The sequence below is a fragment of the Maylandia zebra genome, linkage group LG17 (assembly GCF_041146795.1).
Source record: "Maylandia zebra isolate NMK-2024a linkage group LG17, Mzebra_GT3a, whole genome shotgun sequence".
Lineage (NCBI taxonomy): Eukaryota > Metazoa > Chordata > Actinopteri > Cichliformes > Cichlidae > Maylandia > Maylandia zebra.
This window is the reverse complement of record NC_135183.1, coordinates 37527109-37542195: the sequence shown is the minus strand read 5'-3', so window position 1 is coordinate 37542195 and position 15087 is coordinate 37527109. Positions and strand designations below refer to the sequence as shown.

At 41.9% G+C, this 15087-nt stretch overlaps 1 protein-coding gene across 1 annotated transcript; it reads right to left on the bottom strand.

Moving 5' to 3' along the window:
• LOC101482325 (protein mono-ADP-ribosyltransferase PARP12) lies at positions 1–15071 on the bottom strand. Its single transcript, XM_014407327.4, has 12 exons — positions 14021–15071; positions 13183–13318; positions 11734–12415; positions 11594–11644; positions 11380–11506; positions 9161–9326; positions 7741–7861; positions 7544–7640; positions 5551–5626; positions 2987–3117; positions 2597–2748; positions 1–2410 (listed from the first exon to the last, which is right to left on the bottom strand). Exons 1-12 carry the CDS (start codon positions 14296–14298, stop codon positions 1758–1760), a joined length of 2670 nt encoding a protein of 889 aa, XP_014262813.3. The 5' UTR covers positions 14299–15071; the 3' UTR covers positions 1–1757.
• Between the last annotated feature and the right edge of the window lie 16 nt (positions 15072–15087).

Below are 15087 nucleotides of genomic sequence, written 5' to 3'. Positions count from 1 at the left end.
TGTGCTGCAACATGCTTTACTTTAATAATTGTGAAAACAGTGATTATTCATGTTGAGCAGGTGAAATGATCAATAATCACACCCTAAACAAATCACCCACCATGCACATTACAAGCCTTTCATTTACATTTTATCAATAAAATAATCAATATAGCCTGTTTTTTTTTTTTTTACCTTCTAGTGGTAGGTAAAAGCTTAAGTCACATTTTTTTTCATTTTAATCATAAATTATTTTCAAATCACTTGAAAGATTAAAGAGAAATCCCAAGGAGCATTAACCAATCACGGTTAAGCAGGCTTTGAGCAGGACCCTACAGAGATATCGCCAAAATGCAATATCCAAACAATCGTTAATCTTCTTACGGGAAGATTTATTTAAAAAAAAAAAAAAAAAAAAAAAAAAAAAGACCTTATAGACAAATGGAACGAGCAGGCCACGCTTGGATATCGCCCCAAAACACTCGCTATCACTCGGAAACAGTGAGGTTGCAGTGGCTGGGGTTGATTCTCAACCAGTTATATTTTTTTTAAATGTTCACTGAAAGACGCAAATCCAGTAAGTGAACAACATTTATGGGGGGCGTTTGTTTATGATAGGACAGTAAAGGAGGGAGAAGGCGTGCAAATGGTGTGGGGTCAGATTTGAGCCCGGCCCTCTGCAACAGCCTTATGTTATATGGATCACCTGCTCTGTGAGCACTGAGATATACTGGCATCCAGTCACTAGAGCAATATTTAAAGTGACTCAAGGTAGCTTTGTACTCCTGAGTTTGTCACTCGTAGTTGTAAACAACATTAAACATTTTCTTTCAGGTTTTTCCAAACACGGAGCAGTGACTATCACACGGCGCCGCTGTTTGTTTCCGTGTTCCCAGAAGTTGGGCCCAGCTTCCTGCTGACATCACAAAGGTCGTCTAAAGCAGCAAAGCTATCATTAGGCACCAACGCGCAGTCCGTCATGTGTCTTGACTAAGTTGTTACGAGAATTCGTGACACTAATGGCCTAATCTGACACAGTGTTTTTCATCATTACGTGATACAGTACGATGCGTTCGTATGGTAACCACTAAATGTGGATGACGTATAAAACTTCCTGAGATAATCACGAGGAAAGCACTCAGGTGTTTCTTCTGATACGGCTCGCACACCGCTGCCGTTTATTTTTTATTTTCTGTAAAAAAGTTAGTGTAGTTTCTTTAAACAACACCTCAACAATTGTGATTGTGCCAAAATGCCACATGTTTACGTGCATCTTCAATTTGCACATAAAAACAAAGTGCGTGGAAATGCTGGCAATTGGTAGAAAATCATTTTACATTTGTTCGAGGTGGAAAAATTCAAGCATCAAAACAACAACAACAAAAAGAAATTATGAAGTGTAACGGGAAAATGTAACAGTTCTGAAGCTTTCTTCTGCACTGCCTCTCGCTTACCTATTCAGCAAACCAAAGTCTCATCATTCAAAGTCATGTGAAGCTGCTTTAATAGCAGTTGACTGAGAAGTGAGTTAATCCTAAACTGGTTATCTGTTCATTATAAACAGCAGCTAATAAATCACATATTCTAATCTTCTGGAATTCATTAATATCTGTGGCTTCATTTGTTTTCTTCTCAGTTACTCAAATTAACACTTTTAGTGCTCAAGATCCACCATTGCTGTCTGTTTTTATGCTATTATTAATTATTATTATTATTACTATTATTATTACTATTATTATTATTGCAAAACACCACCAACCCCCTTTACACCACTGATGTTAAGCAATGACACAAGAATCGGATGTTTTCTTTGGGGGTGCTGAGGGAGATGGAGGGACATGTGTGGGCTGGTTAACTGTTCTGATGTTTGAGTACGAGGTACTGTATTGGTACCCAGAAGACGCCGAGCTAGATGGGTACCCAGAAGACGCCGAGCTAGATGGGTACCCAGAAGACGCCGAGCTAGATGGGTACCCAGAAGACGCCGAGCTAGATGGGTGGGGCGAAGAGGTTGTGTTAGGTGAGTAAAAAGAAGCGGAGGTACTGGCTTTATATCCAGAGGAGATCGTGCTAGGTTGGTAAGCCGATATGGTAGCTGGCTTTGGTGCTGCCACTGGCTTTGGTGCTGGTGCTGATGCACCACCACTGTACATCAATGTACTAACTAGTGGGTGTGTGGTCTTGTACTTTATCAGGTACTCGGGGTAGATCTGGTGCTTCTCAAACACCACATATATGGAGGGGTCCATTACATCGTCAACACAGCTGTCATAGAAGTTTATGTCCCCTCCGTCCTTCGAAGGAGGTCGGGGATAATCGGAGGACCCTTTGGTGAAGTCTCCCACCAGCACCCGTGAGATGAACATGTCTCTGACGTCAGTGTCACCGGTGTAGTTGTGGGAGTATCTGGCATCACGGGCAAAGTAACTACCTGTGTTTAGACACCAAAAGAGACCATTGTGATTATCGGGCAAAAAAATAAGCATCGTTCCTCACAACCACAGCTGACAAAAATGTCTGTTTGGTGAGTTTGGAGCTTCTGTTTTTTAAATGTATGGTTTATGAAAACATGCTTTTTATCAATAACTGTTTCAGCTTGAACATTTCTTCCAATCACCTTTGCCAAAAGCCGTTCCATTAAGTCCGCAGATTCTCCAGTCAAAGTTGTGGTGGCAGATGGTGTCAACAAATTTGGAGTGAGTGCCATGAAAAAGCTTTTTCTCAGTCACATTTCCCCCTTTGTTTTTGGTCTTCATCTGATTCTTTTGCCTTGAAATAGAAGACATACAAATATCTTACGTCAGTCTGGTTTGTCTGTATGTCGTGAAAGTGTGCACGCTGACCCTGGACTGTGTACACAAACATTAACACAGCCTCTGGCTCTGAGGAGTGACACCAGTGCAGGAATTTAAATCTGTATTCTTTCAAATCACCAGCAGGGGGCAGAAAATGGATAAAAGAAGTCAGAGTTTACTGAAGTCTGTGGACCGCAGAAGACAATACGTACCATTGAAAGACTTCCCAAAGAGCTTTGTTCTGAATCCTCTCAATTTTGACAATATCAAAGCCTTTCATGGTTTTACAGAAATGAGTTTCCACCGTCTTAAATTCATCTGAAGCGCGCTGGATGGAGATTCGCTGTAAGAAAACAAAAAAATATTGCAATCTTTCAACACGAGCATTTCCCTTCACCATTTAGTTAGTATGAATTCTTTAGCTTTATGTCTGAGTACAAATATAAATTCTATAATGTTATTTTTAAACAAGGCCAGCAACAGTGTTAAAAAAGGCATTTTACTCCTAAGAACAACACAGAAATGGAAACTCTGAATTCAACGATAGGAAATATATTTCTAAGCTTAGCTTTTTTTTGTCTTTTTGTTTTTTTACTTTTTTTCCCCAAATATGTTCTTAGAAAAAAATTATTTGGGAAAATCTTTTGCTTACTGTAGAAATTCCACTTGAAGTGTCATCTGCACAGGAAGCAATGTGGGAACCAGTGACTGAATAAAGTAAATGGTTTTTATCTTAAATCAACAATACAATACAAGACCCGGTGAATACAGCCGGGTCCCAAGTTAAACTCTCCAAATCTCTGAAACAGCCAATGAGAACGTAAATGAGAAGGAAGGCTAATGTTTACTGATATATGACAGGGTGGTAAATACATTAGAGGGTGACCAGTTTCAGAATACATAGAGAGCTCAGTATTCAGGAACTGTACCGAGGAAAGTTCTTAGACAGTGAAAGCCCACACGGAGAGGACTACAGTAATTAATGGTAAATGGCCTGTATTTGTATAGTGCTTTACTTAGTCCCTATGGACCCCAAAGCGCTTCACACACACATTCACACACTGACAAGCTACATTGTTGCCACAGCCACCCTGGGGCGCACTGACAGAGGCGAGGCTGCCGGACACTGGCGCCACCGGGCCCTCTGACCACCACCAGTAGGCAACGGGTGAAGTGTCTCGCCCAAAGACACAACGACCGAGACTGTCGGAGCCGGGGCTCGAACCGGCAACCTTCGAACTGACGAACTACCAACTCTTGAGCTACGATCGCCCAATAAAGTCTGTGAGAATGTAAACTCCCAGGGTTTAATGGATAACTGGAACTTCCAGTATTCAGGATGGTGTAACATAAGAGCCCACACTGAAAAATACTATGAGGCCAGAATCAAGTTTCTATCTGAGGAAGGATAACAGATCAGATATGATCTTAAAAATACGTTTTTAAGATAAAGGCTTGTCTGTTTTTATTTTATGTCGTTCGGTTGTCTTATTTAATCCTTTTTCTCTCTTTTTTTTGTTATTTTGTATGCGTGTTATATTGTTTAATATAATGTTGTATTTAAAAAAAAACTGATTGCTTTCACCTTTTACTAGAAAATTACACTGCATAACATTGAGTTGTACATCTACATTACTATGTTTGGAATATGTTAACATATGTACAGTGTTGGGGAGTAACGGAATACAAAATATGAGTAACTATTCCGTTACAGTTACCGTTTAAAAAGGTGGTATTCAGAATACAGTTACTTTGTTGAAATAAATGGATTACACTGCGGTACTTTCCTGTTTCATGTTGTCGCGGGTCAGGACTGTTTGGGTTTTGTTTGACAGCTACGTTCTGTTGTTCCAGGCGGCAGCGTTACGGTTGCCATGGTTACAGGGCGACGCTCTCTCTCTCTCTCTGTGACTGTGTGTTTCCTGGGTGAGAGAGCGCCTTTTCGTTGTTGTTGTTGTTGTTGTGCTAAGCTAACAGGCAGAATGCTACAAGCATAGCTCTAAAGAATGTAGCATCATGGGAAGTGTAGTCCGTGCTGCAGGGAGAATGGACTGCCATACACGTTATGTGTCTGTGAGCGCGAGGAGGGAGAAAAAGGAGAGTGAAAGGTACGAGTTGTCGTCGAGGAAAACCGGGAGCTGGAAGCATGTAAATATAATAATAACCACTGCAGCCAAGAAGAGTGCCTGACGAGCCCAGTTGTAAGTAAGCTATTAAGACTCGACTGTACACCGTGTTCGTGTTTTCCTCCGAAAACAATAAGTTCCGTTGGAGCAGTCTTTCAATGCCTCTCTCTGTCTGTCGCAAGAAAAGTTGACCCACACAACAAAGTAAAGCTATTTTTTGGCTACGAGCCGACAGGGACCGCGCCGTATTAGCCAGAGGTCCCTTTACTACGGTTCGGAGTCGCGGACCTTCAGTAACAGTAATAAATCACACAGCAATAGTACATTCACGTTGTTGTAAAAAGCACGATAATATATTAAGTAATCCAAAGTATTCAGAATACGTTACTCTCATTGAGTAACATAACGGAATACGTTACAGAATACATTTTGGGGCATGTATTCTGTATTCTGTAATGGAATACATTTTAAAAGTAACCTTCCCAACACTGCGCGCGCGTGTGTGTGTGTGTGTGTGTGTGTGTGTGTGTGTGTGTGTGTGTGTGTGTGTGTGTGTGTGTGTGTGTGTGTGTATATATATATAAGTCTAAACTTGAGTGTGAGCTCAAACAGCAGAGACATAAAACTAATATTTTATGGTTTCACAATACCGAATATCCTGTTTCGGGGATCTGTGTCTTGTCCCAGTTGTCTGGTATTGGAGCAGATGCTTTAACCACGGGCCGTCTGCAGAGACAGAGGGTTAGGATGACTTTAAATACACAAGGTTTGGGTGTAATACGTCTGAAAACATAAGTAACACAAATGCCATTAAAAGTTTCTTTGATATACAGACACCTTCACTTTTTACATATGTTTTAAGATTTCATTTTAAATCAACAAAACATTTTTCCCATCACATGCCATAATGGCAAGAGCTCATGTTTGTCATTTTTAGGAGTGTTTTTGTTTGTTTTTCAATTTTTTTTATAATTGCTAAATAAAAAAAAAGAACAAATAGGACCCACTGCTGAGATGATCTGGATACGGTTAAGAAAGACGCACACCTGAGCATGTAATAACCCCCACAGTTCATACTAATATCAGAAAAAACAAACAAACCAACTATGAAATCTTAGGAACTCTTTCTTAACATCCAGGGCGACAGGCCTCACCAGGTCTAGATCAGGGAACGGGTCTAGAATCATATCTCTGTGTCACTGTTTTATCAATTATGTCTTTATGGTAGAAAGATGCTTGAAAGAAGCCACTTTGAGTAAAGGGCACCAGATAGCTCCCTCGGCACACAGCTCTCACAACACGACGTGATGTCACGGTGTTGGTAGCATCATGCTCTGTGCTGCTTCAGGCAGCAGAGACGGGCAGGGCTGAGTTAGATCAAAATAAAGGTTCACATTTCTGCACAGCAATGAGCTGCATCATAGGCGTTGCTGCTGGTTACAGAAAGTCTGTCCTTCAGTGGTCCAGAGTTAAACTCCAATACAGTATAATGTGCATCAACAGACCTGAAACAACCAAGTCTGACAGGACCTGCCATGAAGACCAGAATAAACCAAACAAATCCAAGAGTGTAGAAGCCAGACTCACAGCTGTACTACTACAAAATCGGTTTGGGATTTTTTTAATGAAATTTGTGGAAATTTGAAAAAAAAAAAAAAGCAACTTACGTTTAGCAAGCTCTGACTGGAGCATTTTTAATGTCTAGTGCTTGCCTGTTTTTTGACATTCTTGCTACTGAATGGACAAACATGGTGAATTTGCTTCACTCTAATCTTAAGGCCCTGGCAACACTAGTATGTTGGCACGTATGGTAAACCAAACCCAAACGAGCACTGTCTTCATGCGGCCTTCCCTCAGCTGGAAGCTCGAAGGCCAAAGCTGGAACATCAAATTCTCCCGAATTCTTCCTCAAGGTCGCCTGCAGTGACTTGGGGATTGTTGACTTTTGCTTAAAACTAGGTGAAAGCGCACTCTCTCTCTCTTTGGATACAGGAAACACACACGCACACATGTACTCAGACACACACACACACACACACACACACACACACACACACACACACACACACACACACACACACACACACACCTCGCCCTCCAAACGCCTTCGACGCTTACACCTGATGCGGTCAGGCAGGTCTCTGTCCAGCGCCAGGTTTCAGCTGCAGGACCAGATGACCGTTGTCTACATTGGCTCTCTCCATTACCCCATACCACCCCCCACCCCCCGATCCCTGTCGCAAATCATGTGTTTTTTATGTTGTAAGTTGTGAGGATTCATGTGCTTCATTGTGCTGAGGGTTTTTTTCTTCTTTCTGTTCTCAAACTGCTCTCCCATCTGGGCGGAGTTCTTTTTTTCCCTCCTCTTCCCTCATGTATTGCATCATCTATCTCTCTGTATGTACAATCAGAAGGCGTCCTGTTTCACTGCATGTACGTGTAACATTGCTAATGACAATTAAACGTCTCAATCAAGTGTTGAACAGGAATCATGTTAGATTCTGGCAGACACACTGGTCTCTACAGACTGGTTGGTAACGATCAAGGAGTTAACAAGTCTATCAGACTCATTTAAAACACTACATGTAAACCAAAGTGAAGGTGTCTTAAAACTTTCTTGGGGCTGTTTTTGGGATGACGTACCTGACTTTCTTTGTTAGGACATCTGCAGCAGAGACAAACAGTGGCCGTCTGCACACACACCTTTTGGTGCCATAGCGTTTATTTGTCTGTATCATGTCTGAGGAGGAAGTTTAAAGTTAAATGATAATGAGAAACTCAGTTTTACATTTTAACATGCAGAAATGAGTCAACACAGAGTTTCTATATTCTTTGTTTACCCTGGAAACTGAGTGAATACGACTGGGAGCCAGCAGTGAAGTCCACCACGTCTTTGTCATTGGCCAGAAACTTCTCCTCCAGCTTTGTGCTGTTGATGTCTGCTGCTTTATGTCCACTAGTCTGCAAAGCAAGAAAGGTGACTGTGTTTTTAACCTGAAAACAAACCTGCATCAGCATAAGAGCAATGAACGATTGGTAAGAGAAATTAATTTATAATATTTAATAAATATCCCAAGATAGCGACTGTCAAATTAGCTTGGCTGAAAACCATTGAGGCCGTTTGAAAGTCTGACGTTCTTTCCAGTAGAGTTACCCTAACAGACTTTAACTTTACTTATTTATTTTTTAAACTCAACAGTCCAGTATGAGCATGCTCAGTTCACATGATCAACTGAGCACAGCTGGTACATGTAGCCGTTTACTTCAGCTGCTAATTTCTCCTCAGAGATACCAGAGCTGTATGCACAGACTGTGGCAGCCTCGATTTACAGCCATAATAGATGAGATTAAAACTTTAATCATGAGCTGTAATTCCAGCAGCTTAAACAACAGAATACAGAGAGGATAAAAAAAATATGAAAAATATAGTTGTGATTGCAGCAGAAGCAATGCAGTGACCTCCAAAATGGTCAGTGAAATAGAGGTTCAGTGACTATTTGTAGCTCAGATCAGCTCCGCTAGCTTTTCTTGCTGAGGCATGCTGTCAGTGTGGATATCTTCAATAAAACTCTGGAGCAGCTATTTTTTCCATGTTTGTTCACTGTTTTCTACCTCCCAATCTGTTGAGAAGTGTTTCACAATTATACCAGTCCTATGACGTGGCATTACCCAGAGCAAAGACTTTAACCTTTGATTAGAAAATCAGATAGTTTACGCTTTAATAACAGCCTCTGATGTAATAAATCTATTGAGGCAGTATGACTTTAAAGATATTTTAACAGAGAGTGACAACAGAGAACTGACTTCGAAGCTGATATATTGAACGTGTTAGCAAACAGTTACACATTTACATAGTCAAAAACCCCAGTGGATGACACTAAGGTGCTTGTGTGCACCTTTTATGTAAAGGTCCTACATGCTCAGTGCTCCATTATTTTTGCAGTCTAGCACCTAGATATGGTTCTGAGCAGGTATTATAGAATTGGTTTTTAAGAATTTTTTATCATTGAAAATGCTGTCGAGATGTTTAGCTCTCCTGACGAGAGCTAAAGCTAAAACAAACACAAGCTGAAAAGCACTGAAATGCTTTGTGGAGATCACCTGGAGGGGGAAAAACACCCGGTAGGGTCATAGTTCGAGGGACTTTTTTCCACATTACAAATGTTTTTTTTAATCATGTTTACAACAAAAGTACTGACTCACGTGCTAACAACCTTTTGAAAACACTGTGGATGAACAGTGGATTCTGATGCTACTCACATCTGCGGAATAAGTGTTCCACCTCCCAAACTCATCCTGCCAGTACCAAAGCCACTCGGTGGTGTGGATGAAAGTCGGCTCAATCACGGAGTTTTCTGTCGAGAGTCGACGTACTTTGTTCGATCCACAGGTCATCGTGTCAAAGTGCACGGCTGGACTGGTGCTACTGCAGACACCCAAAACAGAAGGCATAATGTTAACATTTTAACAAGTGTGTGGAGTTTGAAAGAAGTTGATATTAAGGAAACAGTAATAGAAATAAAGAATTGTGTCCTGTGGCTGTGGAATCATCACCTAAATCGTCTCCTTTCCACAACCAGGTCCTTGTGTTTGTGTTGGGTCTCACTTTAGGATGAATTTGTCTCATAATTGGAGATTAAGTATCAGAACTTCAGGAGTGGGACCACACCTGCAAACACACTCCTTCCAGTTCTCATCCATATAGGTTCCCCCAGTCCTACAAGCTGTTCATTCTCGTTTACATGACCCACCCTCCATCCCCTTTTCAATTCTTTAACTTCTTGACTTGTATTTAGTACGTTTAGTACGGGATGTGCCAGGTCCTGGAGCCGCCGTCAGTCCCTTTCGAGGCCTTCCTCAAACCGCAGCTCAATTCATGTCAAAGCCATTCACCTTTATCTACGAAAATGCTGTCAAATATAAATGAGGACGTGGGCCCAGCTAGTGAATTACCCGTTACCAATGTAAACCTTATTCTACAGGCCCACACACCAACACAAATCCCTATTCTAAAGAGGACACACGTATGATCTTTGTCATAGTATTTATGTATGAACACAAAGCAAAGATGAAAACCAGCACAAAGAGACGTTAAAGCGATCACCACAATGATTCTACTTTGGAAACATATACAGGCAGAAACTGAGCTGGCAGCCTGACTGCTCCTCAGTAGGGAAGGATACCGATATCAGGTGCCATGATGGCACCGGTTCTGACATAAACGGTAGTAACCAGACCTAAAAGCAGCGCACATTTCGGTGCTTTTTTTCCTTAGATGTCACACACTTCAGATTCTAGCCAATCATTTTACGTTTCCGAGGATAGTAGGCGGGTCCAGGTACGTACGTTCTTTTAGAGCAGAGCTACAGATTACAAATGTCCAAGGCGAAGCGGTCAAAGTCTGGCTGTACTTCACAGCAAAAGATGCAAACTCAGCAGCAACAAGTGCTTTAAGCTGATACTGTGATACTGTCAAAGGAGGTAACTCCTCAAATCCGATGAAACACCTGGCGACGTACAGTGTTTTTTTAAAGGCAAGAAATGCACCGTATTTGATAGCTTGCTGCGAGACCTCACACCGAGCACATCTACTGCGGGTGTGGTGCCTGTTATCGGACCCGGAGTTAGCAACATCCCCCAAGAACCCGAAGAGGAGAGTCCTGGCCCCTAGCCCTGCCAGTGTAGCAGAAATGATGACGGATGATGATGGCAGCAGCAGCCGTTCTTCTCTGCGTGAGTAGCTTAATGTTGTTCGTGTGTAATTTACGTTGAGTAGGCTAACCACGTTATTACATTAATGCAGGTAAGGTGAACTAGCAAACATCATCATAGCTACATGCGGCTGTCTTCTTGTTTGATGGCAGATACTCCCTTCACCCTGGACAAAAAGGCTAAAATGACCAAAGAAAAAGTGGAAAACAGCTGAACATGAGAGGTTTTTGGACAAAGTTGGTGTTTTTTCCATTGTTTAAGCACTGCTTCCAGCCAAGAGTGATACCATATATGCCCCATAGCTGCAGAAAAGGCTAACGTTGTTATCTTGGTGCTTGCAAAGAGCTGAAGTTGTGTTAGCGGGATAATGCAGTTGTTTCCATCCTGGATGCAGTTCCCACTTTACCATCACACTCTTGTTCTTTTGCGGAATAAAAATAAAAGTAATGTCCGTGCTCATGCTGTGGACCACTCCACTACTTTCATCCTCAGACACATGAGCTGAAATCAGCTGATTCAAGTGCAGGTGGAACCAATATTAGAATCAATAGGCAAGCAGACTAACAATTCCAAGGAATGCCACTACTGGGAACTGTTCTCGATTCCCATCCCTACACCTAACTGAATGCTCCGAACCAGTAAACTGCCAAAAGTTCTGCTTTTAAACAGTCTGTGATGATCACAAAGTCAAAAGTGTATTTGATTATCAGATTATCACGTTGTCTTTTGCAGGACTGCAGAGAGTCCTGTGAGAACTTGGTAAGTACCTGTATGAGTTACTGGGGTCACAGTAGTCTCTCTCAATTGTCTCATTATCGGGCAAATCAGTCCACTGGACTCCATCTTGGACCTGCCATCGGTACGGCATCTTGTCATGAGCTTTAAAACATCGATCTAAGAAGAAAGAAGAAAGACAGCTGGTCAAAGTCAAGAAAGAACTACATTAAAGCCTCAAACACTTACTAACCATGACTTTCTCACCATCATGTTTGCAGTGACCTTTAATGAAGTACATGCAGATCCCTGTTTTATCTGAAAGAAACAGGAGATATTTCACAGGCTTCATTCAGACAGCAGTTTTAGTTCATCTGAAAACAGAAGTGTTTTCAGCTGGTGTTTACCTCTGACAGGCCTCTGTCTATTGTTCTGCCATTCTCCACCTTTAGCAGCTTCATCACTGACAGCAGCGTTAATGTTGCTTGATGAACGAGTTTTTGGTAGTGGTTGCTTATTGGTGCCCCTGTTGCCGCCTCTCCCTCTGACAGCTGCTTGACTTCTTCCATGACGGCGTCTCCGTCTTCGAGTCTCACCGTTTTCACTGCTCGCATCGTTGTCACTGGTGGCTGCGGAGATGTCACTGGTGGAAGAGTTTTCATCGTCGCTTTCATTCAGTCCATTACTGGTGTACAGATCGAAGATGTGAGTGCCAGCAAGCATCTCAGTAAGTGAGGAGGCTCGATCCTGCACTGGTCGGCTGCTCTGGTTTCCTCTGTTTCCCCTATTGCCCCTGCTGCCTGTCGCACCCCTACCACCTCTCCCTCTGCCTCTCCGCTGTTGTTGACCATTCTCAGCCAGCCTCAAAGCCTCTTTATTTGCATACACAGCCTTCAAGGATGGCAGAAGGGCACCAGGTACGCCTCTTTCTTGGACATTTTTTATGGGCTGTGGAGCAGTAAAATTGTGATTCCTCGAGCAGCTGCATTCACGGCTGATGTACTTCTGGCAGATGTGGAGCCTCCTGCAACCATCACCATCCTGACACCGGCCGAACTCTCCATCACCGTTGTTGTAGTCGTAGCATATCTGATGGAGACAGAACAAAATGAAAGGAAAGCGTGGTTATATACACGGACTGTAAGTAAAAGATGGAATACAATCACTGACTGTATGTAAATGATGGATATAAACATTGCAACATCCTGCTTTTTTTAACCAGTTTAAATTGATTTTACTCTAAATGCCACAATAAATTGTTCAAAACGTTTTCTTAGGTCTAGTATATCTTTGTCAAGTTTAAAGACGATCCATAAAAAATTGTGGGTAATATAAAGTTTTGACTGATTTTTTAGATGAGACTTTGACCGCGACCCAATTTTCATCTAAATTAAATCAGCTGTTATCATCACACAAAATCTGAAAAAGATATCGTGAAAACTGTGGACGGTACTGCAAACAAACAAACAAACGAAAGGAAATGATTATTTACCAATTACATTGCATGCGTTTTAAAACTTTTAATATACTTTTTGACATGTATAAAAAAGCTGATTTGCCACCAACGTGACAGAAAATGTGTTTTAAAATTGGAGAACAATACACATCTGGCAAACAACTTTACCTCTAAGTTTTAAGAACACCTCAATGACTGCCAATTTGTGAAGAATTACATATTATATTACACTGTGTGGGTGTCAGCTGTACTGTTTGTTATTGCTACAGTATCAACAAGCTGTTACAATTTAAATGAACATATCAGAATCAGATGTGAAAAGATGTTATGACAATGATGATGAGTTCAACCTAAAGTATTTCGTCAGGGTGCTTTTATCGTGTGTTAGGTTAAGACTCACAGCAGGAAGGAGTGTGTGGTCACTCTGCAGCAGCAGGGTGCACAGCTCCTCTCGGCTCAGGCTCTCCAGCTCATGCTCCCTCAGAAGTCTTTGGTTATGATCAGAGGTCAGCTCATGGGAGAAGCTGCAGCCCCTCCTGTTGTAACAGAATCCACACAGCTGAGTCATGACTGTGACATGAGAAGGATTAGGGCCACACACAAACATGATAAGTGCTGCCAAACGTGGATTAATTCATCATTACACGTACACATGCTGTGTATCCGTTTCCAAATTCAGCCCGATACCAATAAAAAATTCATTTTGACTGAGTGTCTGTCAACATATGTGTTCTTATATTTTTCCAAACCCGAGAATTTGTCATTGTAGCTGGCTTCAAAACCAGTTAATATGACGACAATAATAAACACTACTAATAATAATAAGCACTACGAATTATTTGACATTTTAGCCTCTTTAATGGTCCGTAACTTGGTTGTACACAAATACGACAATAAAAAGAAAGTTTTTATTGAGACTCAGAAGTCGGTACAAGGAAGCACAGAGAGGAACTTTTCCTATTAGCCTTTCGAGTCACATGATGATATTTGTTCAGGTTAGCTTTCCTAACAAATCTGCGTCAAACTGCTGAAAATGTCGAATTTTCCCAACAATACCTGAACGCACCGTCAGTGTCATATTCACTGACTGTAAACAGAGACACTAGTCAGGGCCTTTAACCCTGGAATATTTTGCAGCCACTTTCAGCATTACTAGAAAAGGCCTGGATGAACAGAGACGGTGGCTGTTTCACTCGGGCCATGACTCACCTTTCTTACTTTAAGTCCAGTATATTTACCTGAGCTGAGTGAACTGACAGAATCCGCTGAAGAGGAAGTTTTTGCACAGGTGCAGACCCCTGCACGTCCCCGGGCAGTCTTTCACTCTGCAAAGTCTCAGGCGGGTCCTGGCCACCACCTTCGGCTGTCCGTTTGGACAACAGGAAACAAATTTCTCTTGGTTACAAATGATCTCCGACAACTTCGTGGGATCTCCGGAAAACAGATTATACACTAAATCCTCCGTGTTGACTGCTCCTTGGCCGGCGCAGATCATTTTCAGTATTTCCGTCTCCATCGTGTCCGAGCTCTGCCTGCGTTAACTTCCACCTGGGAAACCAAACCGCAGCTTGACGACAGCGGCCGCTGGTTTCATGGGAGGAGGAAAACTTCGGTATCATTTCTGACGATTGGAAAGCGAAACTGAGCTATTTTTATCTTGGACTGATGCTGTAATGCTGCTGATGTCCACTTGGGGGCGTCCACGAAAGAATATAGGGAAGACATTTGTACTGGGCACACAGTGTAACATTAACACAGTAGAGCTGATTAGCAGAAAGCTCAAAGTCTGACTAAAGGAAGTCATAGCTATTACCTCCTGTTGTAGCTTTGCTCTCCTTTAAACCTTTGGGGTGAATTTTCGGGTCTTTAGCTGCTTAACTGTCCATCAGCTGCCAGGCTGTGTGTTTGCAGGTTAAATAGCTCATGCATGTCTGCCTGGGGTGGGGAGGGTGAACCTAAATACATGTGCTGCACAGCTGTGCACTAACAACAATCACAAGTCCAAAAATATCTTTGCTCTTCTTGTTTGCATAGCTGCTACACAGAACACAGTGAAAAACTGAGGTGATTCTCCAGTGGCACACCTGAACGACAGAACAATGTGAATATCAAGAGTATCATACCAACACTAATACTGGCAACGGATTGATACGAGCACAGGAGGATCGATATCTTGTTTTATCTTCTTCAAGTTCAATATGTAACCGACTGAACTGTGTTATTTATTTATTTTTGGAAATGAAAAAATATGCCTCATACATGCACCGTGTTGACTGTCACGTCTATTTTATTTATAGCCCACAGC